Source organism: Pituophis catenifer, unplaced genomic scaffold (genome assembly GCF_029215685.1).
Source record: "Pituophis catenifer annectens isolate HBS135680 unplaced genomic scaffold, rPitCat1.0.hap2 SCAF_3, whole genome shotgun sequence".
In the NCBI taxonomy this organism is placed as follows: Eukaryota; Metazoa; Chordata; class Lepidosauria; order Squamata; family Colubridae; genus Pituophis; species Pituophis catenifer.
In genome coordinates, this window is record NW_027256883.1 from 97,704,271 (window position 1) to 97,725,760 (window position 21,490).

The 21,490-nt window shown below is 39.7% G+C and overlaps 1 protein-coding gene across 3 annotated transcripts in view; it reads left to right on the forward strand.

Annotated features, from left to right (window-relative positions):
* Positions 1–21,490, forward strand: part of ANKHD1 (ankyrin repeat and KH domain containing 1) — a 170,280-nt gene that overhangs the window by 140,444 nt on the left and 8,346 nt on the right. For all 3 annotated transcript variants that reach the window (XM_070940827.1, XM_070940828.1, XM_070940829.1), the window contains 5 exons: positions 1,020–1,476; positions 7,644–7,787; positions 8,343–8,453; positions 12,058–12,207; positions 12,304–13,913. In XM_070940827.1, the coding sequence (XP_070796928.1) occupies positions 1,020–1,476; positions 7,644–7,787; positions 8,343–8,453; positions 12,058–12,207; positions 12,304–13,913 (2,472 nt within the window). The remainder of the gene's footprint in view (positions 1–1,019; positions 1,477–7,643; positions 7,788–8,342; positions 8,454–12,057; positions 12,208–12,303; positions 13,914–21,490) is intronic.

Genomic DNA, 21,490 nt, shown 5'->3' on the forward strand with positions numbered 1-21,490 from the left:
ACTTACCTGGCATCCAAAATGGACTGCGTGGAGACTCCTGGGAGGAGAAGATCAGCAGGGGCGGGGCCACCGAGAATCAGCTGGCCAGTGCGCACATGTGTGTCGGAGCTGAGCTAGGGCAACAGCTTACGTGCCCATAGATATGGCTCCGCGTGCCATAGGTTCGCCATCACTGATCTTGGTCTTTCAGACAGAGATGTTTTGCTGTGTTAAATATTTCCCAATTTGTGTGATACTGCTTTCTCAGGATACTCGTGACCTGATAAAATTTTTATATGACCATAGTGGCTGGAAACCACCCTAGCATATCTTTCTATAGTATGAGTAATGTGAATCCTTGCTGCAGCTCTTCTGAAATTCTAAGAACAAAGGGAATATTAGAGCAGTTTCCCATTTTGGACTAAGTTTAAAAAATAAATCCAAATAATGCTTTTTTTTCTCCCTGTTATGAGTTGTACCTTCTGCCCTAAATTTTCTGGCTTAATTATTTATTTCTCACTTCCAGTAATACAATGCATTTTTAATTGTCAGTTTTCATAAACTTTCATTTTGTTTTCAATTTCTTACCCTTATATTGGTCTTCTGATAAATATAAAACCTTCTTAAGTAACACGTTTTCAGAAAAATGACCTTTATGCTTTCCATTTCCATTCAAGGTCATATTAAAAAGCGAAGTTCCCCCAAAATCCACTAAATTCTCATGTATACATCCATATAGTTTTCTTCCCAACAATGTAGAAGTGATTTGCCATTGCCATATTTTGGGGTATTTGTTTTTTCAGATCAGCAGCCTAAATTACCATCTAAATTTTGGTGGTCTCCATCCAGTTATTAACCAAGTTTAGTCTGGTTTAGCTATTTCAGGATCAAGTACCAGGATCTTTAGAGTCTGGTTTAAGTTAGAGAAAAATATTCCACTTTGGACACTATGGTACAAAACAATGCAGTCTGTATTATATTTCTAAAAGTCACTTTTCTAACTATCAAATGTCTAAACTTTTATAATGTGCTTGTTTTAGTTGATTCAGAAATTCCTTTAGAGCCTCCAAGTGCAACTACTACAACTACTATTGGAATATCTGCAACTTCAGCTACTTTTACAAATGCTTTTGGCAAGAAGAGAGCCAATGTGATAACAACTCCAAGCACAAATAGAAAAAATAAGAAGAATAAAACGAAGGACACTCCTCAAAATGTGCAAATAATTTTGCCAGATCAGCATATAACTCTAGCACAGCAAAAAGCAGATAAAAACAAGATTAATGGTGAGCCAAGAGGTGGTAGTGCTGGTGGGAATAGTGATTCTGACAACTTAGACAGCACGGATTGCAATAGTGAAAGCAGCAGTGGTGGTAAAAGCCAAGAACTGAACTTCACTATGGACACACATTCTTCAGGTGATAAGCGATATGCCTCTGTACTGCTCCCTTCTCAGGAAGATAAGACTAACTCCTCAGTTTCCAAAGTACAAACCAGGTAAGTTATGAATCTTATTTTGTGAACTTCCTTAATGCTCTAGAATGACTCTTTCTCCTCTAACCTTCAATGCATCCCACCCCCCCAAAAAAACAACAACTAATGTTTTGGGTGCTAGAAGTGAAATGGTTCAAACATTATAGATCCCAAAATGTTGATTATGAAATTTCACTTTGGCAATTCTTTCTAATTATAAACACACAGAAACTATTGTTGACTAAGACAAAATGTGCCAGTATATCTATTTTCAACTTGAAGAAAAGAAAGACTATACTGTATAATAATAATAATAATAATAATAATAATAATAATAATAATAATAATAATAATAATAGTTGTTGTTGTTGTTGTTGTTGTTGTTGTTGTTGTTGTTGTTGTTATTCAGTCAAGTTTTGACCTGACTCTTAGTTCTTTCTGTCTGCTTCTTTATATTTTGTGTTGCTCCATTTCAAACTTTCAAACATTTTCATTTGAGGAACCAATTAAGAAAAACATACTGCGATTCTTCTAATATAAAACAGCATACACTTTTGCTGGATTTGGCCTAGTAAGCATTAAATTTAATCTTTACTGCATTATGCTAAGACTGAGATTCCCAAACACCCTTCATTCATGGCACCCTTCATGTCTCATCACACTGCAGTTTTGTGTAATGTCCAATATAAATGATAGTCCTTGACTTAACAAGTTTGTTAAGTGACTGTTTGAAGTTACAGTGGCACTGAAAAAAGTGACTTATGATCATTTTTCACACTTATGACCATTGCAGCATCCCCATGGTCATGTGATCAAAATTCAGATGCTTGGCAACTGACTCATTTATGATGATTAGTGTGTTCCAAGGTCATTTGATTACCTTTTGCAACCTTCAGACAAGCAAAGTCCATGGGGAAACCAGATTCTCTTAACCATGTTACTAACTTAACTGCAGTGATTAAGTTAACACCTGTGGCAAAAAAATGGAGCAAAAGTCAACAACTGTCTCGCTTAGCAACAGAAATTTTGGGCTCAATTGTGATCATAAATTGAGGATTACCTGTACTGCTGGGTTTCTCTTGAAATTTTAAATATCCTGGGGCACCACCATGAGTTCACTATACTGCTCTGTAATGCTGCAATATACTTTGGGAACCACAGTGCTTTAAAAAAAATTACAGATTATAATTACAATAGTAAAAACTAATGTAAATGAAAAGAGAAAAGAGTAAAAAGAAAAAAGAAAAAGGAAGAGAGGAAGGAAGGAAGGACTTCCAACTTTCATCACACCTGTGTCCCATCATTTCAGTCCTGGTGTCAGTAAAAGTCTACTAACGGTCTCCATTTGTAACTTTCTGAAATCAAGGTCCTAATTAACTTTTTGCTAATTTTTATTTCAACTTTTTAAAGTTTTAAGATTGTAATTTTGTCTTTCATTAGATTGAAGGTAGACTCATCCAGTTATAAATCCAAAGATTTCTAATGAGTAGATAAAATTGATTTCCTAATGTGATTTGAAAAGGAAGTATGCAAACTTAAGTGTCCTTTTAAAGTTGCTGGCTGTGGTTTGAGCAGGATGCTATTCCCTCCCAGGGTGCTCAAACCTGTCAAAGACTGCTGTCTTGTGGTGGTCTCATGAGAGCAATTCTCTGTAGTACTTGTGGGTGATCTCCCATTTTCTTCATGCATCGGCTCCACTTTACACAGAGCCATCTTTAATCCATCATTTCTTCCTTCGGAACTCCAGGAACTGCAGTTTTATTAACTTCTGATGTGACTAAAAAAAAAAAATCTACAGATAACTTGATATAAAAATATATTTACGGTTAAATATTTCTTGTATTTCTGCCTGAAATATATTTGTAATCGAAGACATATATATATATATATATATATATATATATATATATATATATATATATATATATATATATGATAAAAATACATGTAATACAAACGTTTAAAAAAAAACCAATTAAAATATATAAACACTCTGGTCCTAGATAATTCAAGACATCCCAGTTTAAAATAAAATCAAAAGCAATATAAAGGGAAAGTTAGGCCAGGCCGGCCTGCTGAAACAGGAATGTTTTGAGGGCACGGCGGAAAGTGCGCAGATCCGGAATCTTCTGTATCTCTGGGGGGAGCTCGTTCCAGATGGTGGGTGCCCTCACAGAGAAGGCCCTCCCCCTGGGGGCTGCCAGTCGACACTGTTTGGCTGACGGCACCCTGAGAAGCCCCTCTCTATGGGAGCATACTGGGCGGTGAGAGGCTATTGGTGGCAGAAGGCGGTCTCTTAGGAACCCCGGTCCTAAGCCATGGAGCGCTCTAAAGGTGGTAACTAAGACCTTGAAGCGCACCCGGAAGACCACAGGGAGCCAGTGCAGCTCGTGCAGGAGGGGAGCCACATGGGAGCGCCATGCTGCTCCCATAACTACCTGCGCGGCCGCATTCTGGACCAGCTGGAGCCTCCGGGTGCTCCTCAAGGGGAGCCCCATGTAGAGAGCATTACAGTAGTCCAGGCGTGAAGTGACGAGGGCATGAGTGACCGTATTTAACGAGTCCCGATCCAGAAAGGGACGCAACTGGCGTATCAGGCGAACCTGATAAAAAGACCTCCCGGCCACAGCCGTCAAGTGTTCTTCTAAAGACAGCCGTGAGTCCAAGAGGACGCCTAAGTTGCAAACCCTCTCCGTGGGGGGCAATGACTCATCCCCAATAGTCAGTGATGGCACCAACTGACTATATCGGGACGTTGGAAACCACAGCCACTGGGTCTTGGATGGGTTGAGCCTGAGTCTGTTCCTCCCCATCCAGATCCGTACAGCCTCCAGGCACCGGGACATCACTTTAAGGGCATCATTGGGGTGGTCCGGGGTGGAGATGTATAGCTGAGTATCATCAGCATACTGATGTTACTTCACCCCAAAACCACGGATAATCTCACCCAGCGGCTTCACATAAATGTTGAACAGAAGGGGTGAGAGAACCGACCCCTGTGGCATCCCACATACAAGGGACCTCGGGGTCGACCTCTGCCCCCCTATCAAAACAGACTGCAACCGATCAGAGAGAAAGGAGGAGAACCACCGCAACACGGTGCCCCCCACCCCTAACTCTTCCAACTGGTGCAACATGATACCATAGTCAATGGTTTCAAAAGCTGCTGAGAGGTCTAATAGGACCAGGACAGAGGAGCAACCCCTGTCCCGGGCCCTCCAGAGATCATCTACCAATGCGACCAATGCCGTTTCCGTGCTGTATCCAGGCCTGAAGCCCGACTGGAACGGATCTAGATAAGCCAATTCATCCAAGTACTGAGGAAGCTGTCGCGCTACCACACTCTCAACAACCTTCGCAACGAAGCGAAGGTTGGAGACTGGACGGTAATTAGCCAACACTGCTGGGTCCAGGGAAGGCTTCTTGAGGAGAGGCTTCACCACCGGCTCTTTCAAGGTGGCGGGGAAGGCACCCTCTCTTAAGGAAGCATTTATAATCCCTTGGAGCCAGCCTCGTGTAACCTCCCGAGAGGCCAGCACCAGCCAGGAGGGACACGGGTCCAATAAACATGTGGCCGCGCTCAGTCTGCCCAGTATCTTGTCCACGTTTTCCGGAGTCACAGAATCAAACTCTTCCCAGGTAATATTCTCAAGACTTGCCTCCATCCTCCCTCCCGAATCTACCCAGTCAGAGTCCAAATTTTCCCGAATCTGAGCGATTTTGTCATACAGATATTGTACAAAGTCCTCGGCTCTACCCTCCAAGGGGTCCTCCCGCGCTTCCTGGTGGAGCAGGGAGCAGGTCACCCTAAACAGGGCGGCCGGGCGATTATCTGATGACGCAATAAGAGCGGAAAAATAGTTACACTTTTCCACTTTTATTGCCACCAGGTAGGTCTTAATATGAGACCTTACCAGTGTTCGGTCAGATTCAGAACGGCTGGCCCTCAACTGCTCTCCAGTCGTCTTTTTCGGCGTTTCATCTCCCTCAGCTCCTCGGTGAACCAGGGAGCCAGGTGAGATCGACGCCGGGTTAGAGGCCGCAAAGGCACGACCCGGTCCAAAGCTCCAGCGGCCGCCCTATCCCAGGCAGCCACTAGGTCTTCAGTCGAGCCGTGTGCCAGAGTCTCAGGAAATGGCCTAAGCTCCGTCTGGAACCTATCCGGGTCCATCAGGCGCCTGGGGCGGAACCACCTCATCGGTTCCGCCTCCCTGCGGCGGGGTGTGGCGGTTCGAAGGTCAAAGCGAAGGAGGGAGTGATCTGACCATGACAAGGGCTTGATCGCTATATCCCCTATCTCCCACTTTAGTATTTGGTAGAAGGATACTTGGTTTGGTAGAAGGATACTTGATTACTTATGATTTTGATTTCTTTTATATAACACAATTGTGTTATATTTTGTACAGTTTTAGAGCTATGGAATATTTACACCCATTTTAAAAACCCTGCTTGATGTTGCTAAAGAATCTGGGAGAAACTATTCTTTATTCCACCAATGTCTTTATGAAATTTAGAGTCCTTCATGCTCTTCATCTTAAATAGATAAATGCTCTGGTGGCCTTATTTAGGGTACATGTCTGGGCTGCAGAAATGCAAACAATTTTTGCTGCCAATCATTAAATGGCAGCAAAGAGATGTAGAAAGTTCTTAAAAATTTTTCCATCTAATTGTAGCCTGTGATTTTATAACCCATATACAGGAATAAAATAGCATTTAGCAATCTGATTCTTGCCTCTTCATGCTCAGCGTGATACCAGTTTGGAAAGATTAAATAAAAATACATCACCTTGTATTCTCATGAGACGATCTCATGCATTACCACCAGTGGGTGTTTTCTGTCCCAGTAATCCTTCACATTCCTTAATGTAAATATTTCAGACCTCTTATACAAAGGGACCATTGAACTCTTAGCAGAAAATTGCTTGGCAGAATTTTTTTTCTTTTAGATATTTCAGAATATCTCCAAAGATCTTATTTTTCAGCCAACACTGAGTTTCTATAAAACAAGTTTTACTGAAAAGTTTGCAGGCATGGCCATTTGCAAAATTTTGAAGAAGTGTAAAGCTACAGTATAAGGTGTTTTATTATATTACAGTTTTTATATTATATGAAGGACAGGCATCTTATAGTTTTCCCCTGTATGATATATTTGATAATGATTTTGATATATTGTTCAGCAATGCTTTTGTGATTTGCTCAGTACCAATTATCTGGCATATCCATGAGAGTCACTGTAATCTCTGTTGTATTGATTCAGCTACTTAATCTAGTAAAAATTTCACTGTCAAAGTTTCATTTCTGCTTAGTATGTCAGTATTTGTGATATCTCTTTCAGTCAGACAGTACTTACTGAGGTACAGTCACTGTTCTGCCTACACCAGATAATTTTTCTAGGCAACCATAAATCATTTATAGGCAGAACAGAAAAAACAGAAACAGAAAATCATTTAATTAAAACATTTTTTAATAGTCATTTGGGCAAACATTACAGTCCTCCAGCCTATTTCATGGGCTCACAGGTTCTTTGGTGATTGATATAATGCATTAAGGCCACTGTGCCAGTTAGTAACTACATAGTAGGTACTGTAGAAAGAGGCATGCCTTTCTTGCATGTCCTATGAGAAAAATCTCAGCTTTCGAATATTGTACAAGTAGACCTCAATTGAGCTCAAAATCTCTGTTGCTAAGTGAGACATTTGTTAAGTCAGTTTTGCTTCATTTTATGACCTTTCTTATCATAGTTGTTAAGTGAATCATTGCAGTTGTTAAGTTAGTTACACAGTTGTTAAGTGAATCTGACATCCCTATTGACTTGCTTGTCAGAAAGTCGCAAAAGATGATGACAGGTCCCTGGGACATTACAACTGTCATAAATATGAATCAGTTGCAAAGCGTCTAAATTGTGATTATGTGACCCATGGGGATGCTGCAACAGTTGTAAGTATGAAAAACAATCATAAGCCACTTTTTTCAATACTGTTGTAACTTTGAATGGTCACTAAATGAACTTTTATAAGTTGAGGACTATCTATACAATGGTTCTTTTCACCAGAGAGGAAATCTGTATGTACAATTACACAAATGATCATTTGAAAAAGAAAAGGTAAAATAAACAATTCTATTACATGTAAGTAGATGTTTTCCAGGGTTTAGTTACAAATAGTTAATTACTGCATTATCTTTATGTTTAGAGTTGAAGGAGAAGCTAATTCAAGCTTAGCAACAAATTATAAATCCGTATCCTTGCCTCTGACATCTCCAAATATAAAACTGAATCTGACTAGTCCAAAAAGAGGCCAAAAGAGAGAAGAAGGATGGAAAGAAGTAGTAAGAAGGTATGTTTTCAGCTTCATGAAATCATATTTCATATGCGAGTGTGTCATTTCATGTTGGTTGCATATTAGCTCAGTTTCTCCTGCTAGTGAGTAAACTTAAAATATATACTTAGAATTGTAAACTCACTCACTTCTATACTGGACCAGTGTTGCTTCTGGCTAGCCAGATATTCCTATAAGGTACAATGCAGTTGCATGCTGGGAGCAATGGATTCTTTGCAAGTTCTGAAGGAAGTCATTGCTGCATCTGACCATATTAGGTAACTTTTGTTCTGTCTGCAGCCTTACCTTTCTAATTAAGATTCCTGAGAAGATCGTGCTTTGAAGAATTCTGAAGGAAGTGGGTATCTGGCCCCCTTTTGGTCGGGTTTCCTGCCTCCTGTTTTCCCCACATCAACAACCCTGTGAGGTTCATTAGGCGGAGAGATAGTGACTGGCCCAAAGTCATCCAGCTGGCCGTCATGCCTGTATCTGGGTTTTGGGATTAAAATCTGTAGTCTATTTTTTGTTGTTGTTGTTGTTGCCTATGAAACTGCTTTTTTTATTACTTGACAGGCAAGTGGGCAGAGTTTTGAAAGAGACATCCCCTAGCAACACTCTACAGTCGACTCCAGTTGAACAATTTCAGTTGCAAAGGGGAGGACGCTGCTGTTCAGGCGCAAAAAGGTATACTGGGGTGCACTCAATTTAAGATTGTGTATTGGACTGTAAAGAGAGTTAAGAATAAGTAAAAAGCAAAGTTAAGATTGAAATATTGATGCTGTTTAGCACCGTAGCAATTATTGCAGTGAGGAGCATTAAGAGTCTGTTATCATATTTTCAGATCACTGTATGAAAGTTAAGGAGAGTAAGAATTTGGAATCCGTAAGAGGAATAGTTGGGAATTTTAACTTTTATAACTGTTGGAAGCTTTTAATATATTTTTTAAAAAATTGAAATGAGTAAATGATTAGAGCAAAATATCATTTCAATAAATGAGTAAAAGTAATATGAATACCTTTTAATTTTGAAAGTAAAATTTAAGTATTCCTGCTGCTGGCAATGTGATCAATAGCTATATAGAAAATTGAAATTGTTTATAGCATTGTAATTGTGCAAATAATTTTCTGAAATACTGTATGTCTAAAATAATTTGCAGTTTCAAAATACTTGTTTCCAGTTTGGTAATAAACCTTGATACCTGTAAGAAATTTCAGAGAATAAGAAAAATCTTGATCTGGAATGCAGAGGCAAAATTAGTGTTTGAAAACCTCTTAGAATTCTTGAATCACAAGGTTTAGGCATGAAATCTAACCGACATCAATATCACAATATAGACTAAATCATCTCAGATAAGAATCTACCCTTCCATGTTAATCCTGAACACATCCAACAACCAGGAACCCATTATCTCTTTAGATAATTAGTTCCATGTTGGATCCACTCTTATTATTAAAAGGCTCACATAGCATTCAGTCAAGATTTGCTTTCCTATAATTTTGAAATATTTATTTATTTATTTATTTATTTATTTATTTATTTATTTATTTATTTATTTATTTATTTATTTATTTTTAATTTGATTTATATGCCGCCCTTCTCCGGACTCAGGGCAGCTTACAATGTGCTCAGCAATAGCCTTCATCCTTTCGTATATTTATACAAAGTCAGCTTATTGCCCCCACAACTGGGTCCTCAATTTACCTACCTTATTGACCTAATTTATGGGATTAAGGATCAAGCTGTGGTATTCTCTTACTTGAAGAGTGCTATAAAATTCCTCTTCATTTGTATTTTTGCAGCTTCTGGTTTCCAGTCTCTTGATCATTGTTCTTGTCCCATATAATCATATAGAAATGCAGTGACTGTATGTAGATATTTCACAGCTGTATGGCTTTCAAATTATATGGTATATACCACGAGATTTGGTTTAAATTTATAGTGATTATGGAGTTTGAACATTAACTGTAAAGATCCTGGCTGGGAATAAAGAAGAGAAGTGAGATGAGCTAGTCTTCTAAAATTCAATAATTTTAAGTATGAGTTAACTTTAGTAGTAATCACTTTAAAAAAATCAAATTAACTGAAGATTCACTTCAAAAACTAGAAACACCTTTGATAGTAATTATTAAGTTAAAAGAGCAGTGCTTTGAGTTTGGCTCTGTAAATTTAATAGATTAAAAAATTCAACAGATTGTCCACCCCCCTCCCCCATTGTGCATTTATCTATAGTGCAGAATTTGTTAATAATAAAGCCTGACAACAATCATAACTGAGGATTTTGTTCAGTATCTGATAAAATCGATAAAATCACTCAGATTCAGGAAGGCCTGGTCTCTGACTGGGTAGGTACAGGCGGGATGATGGGTGCTGGTCTTGAGAATGTCATTTGGGATGAGTTCGATCCTGTTGCTCCCAAGGACGTGGACAGGATACTGGGGCGGCTGAACGCGACCACTTGTTTACTGGACCTGTGTCCCTCCTGGTTGGTGCTGGCCTCCCGGGAGGTTACGCGAGGCTGGCTCCAGGGGATTATCAACGCTTCATTGAGGGAGGGTGTCTTGCCGTCCACCTTGAAAGAGGCGGTGGTGAGGCCCCTCCTCAAGAAGCCTGCTCTGGACCCAGCTGTTTTGGCTAACTATTGTCCGATCTCCAACCTTCCCTTCTTGGCGAAGGTTGTTGAGAGTGTGGTGGCGCGACAGCTTCCGGGGTACCTGGATAAAGCTGTCTATCTGGATCCACTCCAGTCCGGCTTCCGGCCTGGGTACAGCACAGAAACGGCATTGGTTGCGTTGGTGGATGATCTCTGGAGGGCTCGGGATAGGGGTTGCTCCTCTATCCTGGTCCTGTTAGATTTCTCAGCGGCTTTTGATACCATCGACCATGGTATCTTGCTGCACCGGTTGGAGGCGTTGGGAGTGGGGGGCACCATTTTGCGGTGGTTCTCCTCCTATCTCTCTGACCAGTCACAGTCGGTGTTGGCAGGGGAGCAGAGGTTGACCCCGAGGCGCCTCGTTTGTGAGGTGCCGCAAGGGTTGGTCCTCTCGCCCCTTCTGTTCAACATTTATGTGAAGCCGCTGAGTGAGATCATCCATGGCTTTGGGGTGGAGTTCCATCAGTACTCTGATGATACGCAGCTGTACATCTCCACCCCAGGCCATCCCAACGATGCCCTTGAAGTGATGTCCTGGTGCCTGGAGGCCGTGCGGATCTGGATGGGGAATAACAGACTTCGACTCAACCCTTCCAAGACCGAGTGGCTGTGGCTTCCGGCGTCCCAATATAGCCAGCTGGTGCCAATGCTGGCTATTGGGGGCGAATCATTGGCCCCCATGGAGAGGGCTCACAACTTGGGCATCCTCCTGGATACACGGCTGTCTTTGGAAGAGCATATGACAGCCGTGGCCAGGGGGGCTTTTCATCAGGTCTGCCTGATTCGCCAGTTGCGGCCCTTTCTGGATCGGGACTCCTTACACACAGTCACTCAGGCGCTCGTCACTTCCCGCCTGGACTACTGCAATGCTCTCTACATGGGGCTCCCCTTGAGCACCCGGAGGCTCCAACTGGTGCAGAATGCGGCCGTGCAGGGGATTATGGGAGCAAGAGGGCGCTCCCCATGTGATGCCTCTCCTGCGCAAGCTGCATTGGCTTCCAGTGGTCTTCTGGGTGCGCTTCAAGGTGCTGGTCACCACCTTTAAAGTGCTCCATGGCATTGGACCTGGGTATTTGCAAGACTGCTTTCTGCCGCTGATAGCCTCCCACCGACCAGTACGCTCCCACAGAGGGGGACTCCTCAGGGTGCCGTCAGCCAGGCAATGTTGGCTGGCGACCCCTAGGAGGAGGGCCTTCTCTGTGGCAGCACCTGCCCTCTGGAACGATTTGCCCCCGGAGATACGAAGGATACCAGATCTCCGGGCCTTTCGCCATGCCCTAAAAACTTTTCTTTTCCATCAAGCAGGGCTGGCGTGAAACCCTCCCCCCCCCTTTTTTTTTTTTAGCTCTTTTTAGCTTTTTAAGTGTAAATTGGGTTTTAATTGGATTGTTTTAAATTGTGGGCCTAAACTGTATAATTCTTTTAATTGATTTTAAATTTTGTATTGGTATGTTTTTTATCCTTGGCTGTGCACCGCCCTGAGTCCAATAGGAGAAGGGCGGTATATAAATTGAAATAATAATAATAATAATAATAATAATAATAATAATAATAATAGTAATAGTAATAGTAATAGTAATAGTAATAGTAATAATAATAATAATAATAATAATAATAATTGCAACCTTTAATGTTTAGGTCAAAAAAGCTGTCTGTTCCAGCATCGGTTGTGTCTCGAATAATGGGAAGAGGTGGGTGCAATATCACAGCAATTCAGGATGTTACTGGTGCTCACATTGATGTGGACAAGCAAAAAGATAAAAATGGAGAAAGAATGATCACCATAAGGTAGAGTTCATAAAATTTTGCTTTGATTTTCAGTTGGATTAAATTGCACTAAATAAGAATTGTGTTTTACAAATGACATAACTTTCTCTGTTTCAGGGGTGGAACAGAATCAACAAGATATGCAGTACAACTTATTAATGCCCTTATTCAAGATCCTGCTAAGGAACTGGAAGATTTAATTCCTAAAACTCATATAAGAACACCTGTTTCCAGCACTAAATCAATCCATACCAATTTTTCATCTGGCGTCAGTACTGCTTCAGCTTCAAACAAAAACTCATTTTCTATTGGAGCTTCATCTCTTGTCACGTCTCAGTCGTCAACACTATCTACTTTCCAGTCTGCTAACAAATTAAGCAAAAATGTCCCAGCAAATGTGCGCTCTTCTTTTCCAGTCTCTTTACCTTTAGCTTATTCCCATCCTCACTTTGCTTTATTGGCTGCTCAAACTATGCAACACATTCGACATCCTCGTTTACCTATGGCCCAGTTTGGAGGCACATTTTCAACATCTCCAAATACTTGGGGACCATTCCCAGTGAGACCAGTTAACCCAGGCAGCACAAATAGCTCTCCAAAGCATAACAATTCAAATCGCATAGGTAACCAGAATGGTAGTATTTTACAGTCTGAACCTACAGGTTTAGCTTCTAGCAGTCCTGGTAGTGTCTCTTCAGCAGTTCCATCCTCTCAGCCACTTTGTGTGACAAATAATCGGACTCCATCATCAGTCAGGAAGCAGCTGTTTGCTTGCATTCCTAAAACAAGTACCATGACGACAGCAATCTCAACTGTGACAACAACATGTAGCACACTACCTTCAACTTCTCCTGCACATGAAAATACTGGGAATGTTCCCACTACATTTCTACTCTCTAATGTTCCACAGGCACAGCAATCTGCACTTAAACCAGATGCTATTCCTTCTGTTTCAGTACCCAAAGAAAAGGCATCAGCGCCAGAACAATCTGTTGGCATTGCATGTGTGTCATCATCAGTTGCTACTAGCAGCAGTATCACATCTTGCAGCAGCCCAGGAGTCCTAGAGTCATGCACATCCAGCAGTCCTGCACCTCCAGATAATGTCCCAAATGAAACACTGCCAGCTAATATGCCTGAATTAAGTCCTCCCATAACTATGCCTTTTTCTTCAAGTTCAGAATCCACTCCATTAACTTTATCATCACCTAGATCGGTTGCTTCGGAAAATCAGGACAATGGTAACTTACCTCAGTTAGCTGTACCAGCACCAAGAGTTTCTCACAGAATGCAACCTAGAGGTTCTTTTTATTCAATGGTACCAAATGCAAATCTCCATCAAGAAACCCAGTCTGTTTTTGTTACAAATGCCGTACCTTTAACACCGTCTCAAGGTCCGTCTACTACAGTTCACTTATCATCACCCATGAACATTATGAATGGTTCTCAGATGCATATTAATCCATCAAACAAGCCTTTGCCTCCTACCTTTGGGCCAGCAACACTCTTTAATCATTTTAGTAGTCTTTTTGATAGTAACCAGATGCCAGCTAACCAAGGATGGGGAGATTGCCCACTGTCCACACGAGCAGCAGCAGATCAATCTTTCACTGTCCAGTCTACTTTCTTAAGTAACTCTGTATTGGGGCACATGGAAAGTGTACATCCTGATAACTCTAAGGCTCCAGGGTTCCGACCACCTCAGAGAGTTTCAACAAGTCCTGTAGGTAAGTTGCTAAGTTTCCATATGGAAAGGAGAATTTGTAGTCTCTGCAGTGTAACTGAAATGCTATAGAGATTCTCAGCCATCCAGGTCATGGTTGTCCCAAAGGTGCTTTTTTAGGAGGCAACTGGGCTTTCTTTTTTTCTTTGAAGATGTTTCACTTCTCATTCAAGAAGCTTCTTCAGCTCTGACTGGATGGTGGGGAATGGAAGGATTTATATTCCTTGCAGACAGCTAGTTATCTGCATCCTTTTATTGAAGCACTTGGAGGTTTATCTGTGTCCTAAGGGTTATCTGAATAGTGCTAATGATTCCTGTAGTCTGCAATTTTTCTGGAATCCGTTCATATTCCCACACAATTTGAAGGGTATTCATCCCGAGTGATGTTGGGGGTATGAACGGATTCCAGAAAAATTGCAGACTACAGGAATCATTAGCACAACTCGGGTAACCCTGAGGAGACAGATAAATCTCCAAGTGCTTCAATGACCCTCTAAAAGAATGCAGATGACCAGCGGTCTGCAAGGAGTATAAATCCTTCCATTCCCACTATCCTGTCAGAGCTGAAGAAGCTTCTTGGATGAGAAGCAAAACTTCTTCAAAGAAAAAACAAAATATCCAGTTGCCTCCTGAAAAAGCATCTTTGTAACTCAAACTATTTGCAGAAAATTATCGCTTATCCTGAGCCAAAGAAATATGGAAACAGATATTATACTGGATCTTTAGCTATTTTTATTTGGCTGATATCATGTAAGGTGATTTAATTTAATTAAAGGATCTGGGAATTAAGTTGAAGCATAATAGTAAATCAACCCATGAATTGATGAACATTTTGACTTGTTTTAGAAATTACTTAATTTTTTTTAGATTTGTATCTAACTTTGCTATTGCCTCTTCAGTCTGATTATCATTCTCTAATACAATTTGTTATTAGTGTTAAGCTGCCTCCCTCAAACTAGAGCTGTCCAGCTGTTGAGTAATAGTTTGTATATTCCTAGGAAGCAGTCCTTAGTGGTTGCAGTAATAGTTTTAGTCCAGCTTGTCTAGTATGGGGAAGGGTGCTGTGAGGCTGATTTGCTGTTTTAAAATTTTCAAAATGTGGGGGAAGGGGGATGATAAAAATCTGCTGGAAAATGCATACATCACGGTCATCTGAGACCTGTAAGAAAATGTTGCTGCATAAAGTGCTTTCATTTACTCCACTGATCATTCAGCCATACTCTGCCTGAACTATATTCTTCTGTGTGATTTTTCATATTTTACACATACACGTTTTCTCAGTTGTTAACAATCCTCTTGCAGAGAAGAATTATCATTTTGGCTAGTGGCACTGGAAATGGAAACATATGCCCTTGAAGTATTTTTTAGAACTGTATCCCTAGCAATCATAGTACTTTTGATTCTGAAAATTAGTTTGTCTGCACTTTCTAAAAGTATAGTATAATTTTTTTTGTGGAACTTTTATAATATATTTTTCTTTCATATGACTCAAACTTTGTTTATATCCAATTATACCATTACAGTGTAGGTTCAGTGGTAACTATATAATTATTATAATTATAGATACAGCTGTACCATCTTTTACATCAGATTAGATCAAATCTATTTACCTGTTAGGGGAGATTTTTTTCATGGTTGGTTTTTTTATTTTTTGGTTGGTTTATATATTTTTTATTTTTTAATTTAAACATTTCATCTTCCATTAAACAGTGTGTTGTCTGGTTACAAATATCCCTGTGCAATAACAATCAAGATTCACAGAATTCATTACATTGATATTGATTCTCTAATCTTACAATAATAATAATAATAAGCATAATAAACCTATTCATTTCTCCCTCTTAACGTATCTTCTAATAAGAGTATAATAGTAATATTAGACACAATAGTCTTATCAAACATATTAGCAAAAATCATAATATTGTTTGTGTTTATATATTTTCTGTATTTCACTAATCTCCATTTATTTCTAGCTTCTGTTTTTGTTCTCCAGCCACCCATAAAATAGCTCCCATGTCATACAATATTCAGTTTGTTCTTTCTCCTGTATAGCCAACGTTAATCTATTCATTTCTGCACATTCTAATATTTTCCTAATCACATTCTCCCTCTTCACTGAAAAGGGAGAATTGTATTGTGCAAATACAATTCTAGCCGCAGTTAATACATCTATAATTAAATAGCAAAATCCCCAACAAAAATATTTCTGGTTTTAAGTCAATGTACTGCTTTGTAATCTTTTCCAACCACCTTTGTATTTTTGTCCAATATTTTTTTGCTTCTACACATGTCTACCACATAGGATAATATGACCCAGGTGTCTGGTGGCATTTCCAACATTTAGCAGATTTATCTTTAAACATCTTTGCCAATCTCGCCGGTGCGAAATGCCATCTGTAAAGCATCTTGTACAAATTTTCTTTATACAGAAATATTGTTTATATAAATATTCTTTATATAAGTTGACATTGTTAACTTATAATTCCTGTTCCATAACTTCTGCCATTTGTCTAGTTCTATTGTGTAACCAAAAATTTTTGCCCATGTTATCATTGTCTCCTTCACTTGTTCATCTTCCAATTTAATGGTCAATAAATAATTGTACAGCTTTCTTATCAATCTTTCTTCTGTCCCTGTTAACATCTTATCTAATTCTGTATATTCGCATATCTGGTATGAATTCTAAATGTTTCATCAATTCCATCAAGTATTTTATCTTTAGTCACCTCTAAGGTGCCAGCAACTCTGCTAGTATCTCTGGTAGGTTCTCTCACTTTTCTTCCTCCAAGTTCTGAAACCGCTGGGAAGATTTTTTTTCATGTTATGTACCTGCAATAGTTCATGCTTCTACATTAATGCAGTACATGGTACTAGATCCTTCCTATATGTAGTCTTATGTTTCTGTAAATGATTTTTCTGTTTTACTTGCTTTTTCGTACAGGTTTATTTCAGGTGAATATCATAATATCATAATAGGATGATTGGGTTTTTTAGAATTTTAGGAGGAATATTTCATTAACTTTTAACTTTTAATTTAAACCCATGTACAATATTCATTTTCATGTTTGATCAAAAGCACTTGATTTACTGTCTGTGGCTTTTCTATTCTTTTGATTTAAAAGAATTGGTTTGTTTGTTTATTACAATATAGGCTGCCAAATCCTAAGGACTCTTGGCAATTTACAAGAAAAATACACAAGAAACAGTATACTGTACATAAACATATACAAATAAAAAGTTTATAAGTTAATGAAAACATAGTAAATTAAACAATTATAAGCAAACCCAAAGTAGAAGCAAGGCCAAAATGCCTTCCAGAAAAGCTCTGTTTTGAGCAGTTTCTGGATGGCAGTCAAGATGAGTTCCATTCCCAAGTCTCCTGGGAGGCCATTCTAAAGGAGCACCACAACCTCTCAAAAGCAGGATCACCAAACCTTGGTCAATCAATCTGTAGTAAGTCTCTGGTAATATTGTTTCCCAGTTAGATCATTCTTTTGTGATTGTCTTCTTTGTGATCTACTGTATATGGATGAATAACAAGCTACATTTTCTGGCAAGGACAGATGTATTACATGAGAATATTGTTTTTGTAAATGATTCATATTATAGATAATATATATCTTATTAAACAGAAGAAAAATGATTTAGTTTGAATTTAGGGATCTAACCAATAGTAACAGATAAATGGTGGTGTTTGTAACTATTTCTTTCCCAGTCTGACATATCAGAACTCTTTGCATAAATTCCTTTCTAACCAAAATAGTAGAAATAAAGTATTGATATATTGATGAAATAATTGAATTATTTCAATCATCTACCATTCTGTCCTTTGTCAACAAGTCAGAGAATTGTTCTTATAACCTGAATAGCATAAAAATGTTGAAAGAACAGTTTGGTCTTATTGGAAGGCAAAAATCTTGGCATATTTAATAAGAAAAGAAAGGGTCAGATGATGGTGGTAAAGATGTGGATCAAACAGTTTATAATAGGCTTCTGTTTTTGGCCTTCTGTTTTTCCCATGGAATTTCAAAAATAGATTTGTATATTCTGCATCTGCTTGCAAACCTAACCTACATAATAGTTACCAATGCGTGAATAAATAAAACAATTTAAAAGACTTGTCTGTTAACATGTTCACGACTACAAAAACATTCCACAGAATAGTTATGTGATTCTTAGACCCAACACTTCAGTCCTCCTGGGCGCTGCCATCTTGTAAACACAGTGCTGGGCTTCCCGGCAAGCTCTGCAACTTTGTTGTCTCAGTCGCAGCCTGATTCTGCAAGCGGCTCGGGAAGTGCGGAGGTCAGGACTTATTTGACGAAGCGGGCGCTTCTGCGCGAGAGATGTAAGGCAAGTTGGCTCGCCACCCAGCCTGCCCCTTCTCCAGGCGACCCAGGCGGAGGGCGGTCAGCTTCTGCCCGGGAGTCGGATCTGGCCAGGAGGAAAGAGAAAGTCAGTCTGCGGAAAAGGAGGAGGAGGGCACGAGGCTCTGCGAATTGCATTGGGGAATTGGGGAGAAAAAAGAGCATTGCCTCCATGATGCTCATTTTTGGCAATCCCCGTTGCCTGGAACTGACCGAAAATCACCTTTCCAGGCGATGGGGATTGCCAAAAACGAGTATCGTGTTTTCGGTCTCCGCACGCTGGGAGATGGGCGGCGCGTTTTCATGAGGGCATGCGGCACTGTGAATTGCATCAGGGAATCGGGGAGGAAAACACCGGAAAATGCGATGCATGGAGGCGATGCTCTTTTTCCTCCCAATGCAATTTGCAGAGCCTTGCCTTACGCCCCCTGTGCTACCACCTGAAAACACTTTCCTCCCTGATTCCAAAAACCGGGCGTGCAGAGGCAAAAAAAAGAGCATTGTGTTTTCGGGCAGTTCCAGGTGGCGGAAATCGCGGCAACATTGTTTTCGGGTGGCAGTACCTTGCCTTACACCTCCTGCACAGTGCCCGCTTCACCAAACGAGTCCTGACCTCCATGCTTCCCTGGGCCACTTTCGGAATCAGGCTCCAACCGAAGCAGCAAAGGCGCAGGGGGCTTGCCGGGAAGCCCGGCATTGTGTTTACGAGATGGTAGCATCAAGGAGGACTGAACTGCTGCGTCTCTATCAGGCCTTGCTGCGAGAAAGCCAGGCTTTCAACGCCTACAGCTATAGGTAGGAAGACGGGGGCATCTTGAGAGTGGAGCCTTCGATGCCAAGTCCCTCTTCTGCCCCTATGAAAATCATCCCCCACCCCACCCACTCCAGTTATCGCGCGTAGAGCAATAGAGTTTGTTTTAAATGGATAAAAAGATCTGCTACTCGTTATCAAAATCCGAGTGGAAGTGAGGACGCTGCTGATCCTGATGCTGGTAGGCAGAGGCAGAATTATTTTTTTCTTGTTTTCCTTCCCAAAAATTAAGGTGCGTCTTATAGTCCGAAAAATACAGTATATTGAATTTTCTCTAGATAGGGCACCAGAATTTGGGAAATCTGAAGCAATGTTTATATTTTTTTCAAGAAAGTCAGAGAACACTAAGCTTTCCACATCTGCTTTTTCTAGGCAATTAACTATGTCTAGTACTGTCCTATCAAATCATGGATAAATAGCCACCAGTGGTTAATACTGCTTTTATATTTAGGAAAATGGCAACTATAGCTGCCTTCCAAAGTGATTTTCCTTTTTAAGATGTTTAGGGAGTGCTTTCTTGGTTCCAAAATGTTTCTTGAGCTTCATAGGCGGTATTTTGACTCACCGCTATTCTTCCAAGATCAGCTTCAAGAAACATGTGGAGAGAGAAAGTTTCTGCCATAGTTGTATATCTACAGGTAGGACATTTGGGAATTGTCCTGGAATTTTTTTTCCCTATGAGCCTATTTACTCTTTTTAAAGCTTTAGCCAGCTATCTTCAAACTCCCTGCATAGTCATGTTTTGAGATAGAATTTTTTAAAGAAGATTTGACAGTGGAATTGAGGGGCTATCCTGCTTTTCCAGTCTGATTATGGGAGGCAGGATAGTTCCTTCCACTGGCACAACTGGCAGTTGTGGATCACACCTACTCTTTCCAGTAGAAGATGCCCAAAATGTGAAATGCCCTTTGTGAGTCTCAGAAAATAGAATTTCACAATAAGTCCAAATGTCTGCTTTGTTATTTACTCTTCAGTGATTATAGGGTGGTAGTGATATCACCGAAGGTATGGTTCAATACATTGTTGTTGTTTTTAATGAGTGTGCAGATGTGCTTTAAAGTGGGAATTGGATATTTTAAATCTTGAGGAAAGATATATATTTTACCACACGATCATCAAGAAAATAAAATAAAATTAGTTTTCTAGCTACTTTCATAGAACCATATTAGTTTACGGTGACAAATAAGGAAGACCCTTTTTTAACTAACAAATTTGTTCTAAGTAACAAATTTATGGAAAGGCCTTCATGAGCTTAAATTATTAAGATTTGTTAGTTGGAAAAGATGTCACTAGACTGTTACGCTTCAGACAGTCATTTTCTGTATTCTAGTAAACACAGAGTTAGAATTGCCCTGGATAAGATTAGGGGTTGCAGGAAGCCCACAGAAATTTTGATAAAATGTCAAGAAAACCACTGAATGCAAATAGATTTTCAGAAAGGAAGAGTAACCAATCATTGGTGTGAGGAAAAAGTACAATAATATTTAAAAATGGACATGTAAAGCAATTACTGTATATTCTTGAAATTCTAGGATAATGATTTTATTTTTTCTGGGAATCAGTAATGATTTGATCAGATGGAAATATAAAAATAGGCAAATCTTGAGGTCTCTACAAGCAGACTTTTTGTGTAATTACCCAAATACTAACCAATATTTATAATCAGAATCTAGTGATTTTGTGATGGTCCTGACGAATCTGCAGTTACTGTTTTGCTCAACACAAGGACCTAGAGAGATAGCCACAATAAAATCATTACATATATTCAAGAGCTGTTATGTGATAACATAAAGCTTTGTTGACCATATAGACTTGCACTATACCATTCAAAAGATTCCAAGGACATTTTTCACTCCACTTTCAAAACTTTACTATAGATACATGAAAATCATCCATGGGTCTACCTTAAGTCAGAATTTTGAGTTTTTTCCCCAACCTTTGGCATGAAATCTTTGATCTGGACCATGAAACTTAAATTCCTTATTTCTGAAGTGAATCAGATTCTAGAGTTTTCGGTTTATTTATTCTGCAGACCGCCAAGCCATTTCAGCCTGTAATAACCACTGTTGGTTTGATATGAAATGTTTTTGGTGATAGTAATCAATTTTATTTGCTAAATTAATGAACCCTGTGCTTGATCCATTTTTTCAAACTGTCATCAAGACTCAGAGCTGAATTTTCTTTCCACAAATTGGACTCCTCTTGTGTATCACCCAAGAAATTATCCTTCTCATATTGTATAGATGACGTACAACAAAAGCTTCACCACTTAAATGCTTATCATATCCTTTTTAGTCAGATCAAATCTTTTTGCATGTCATAGCACCATACTAGAAAACTAATTTCTGCCTATTATTTTCCTTTGGTTATGGACACAAATCAGTAGGTTACCTTCTGATGCAT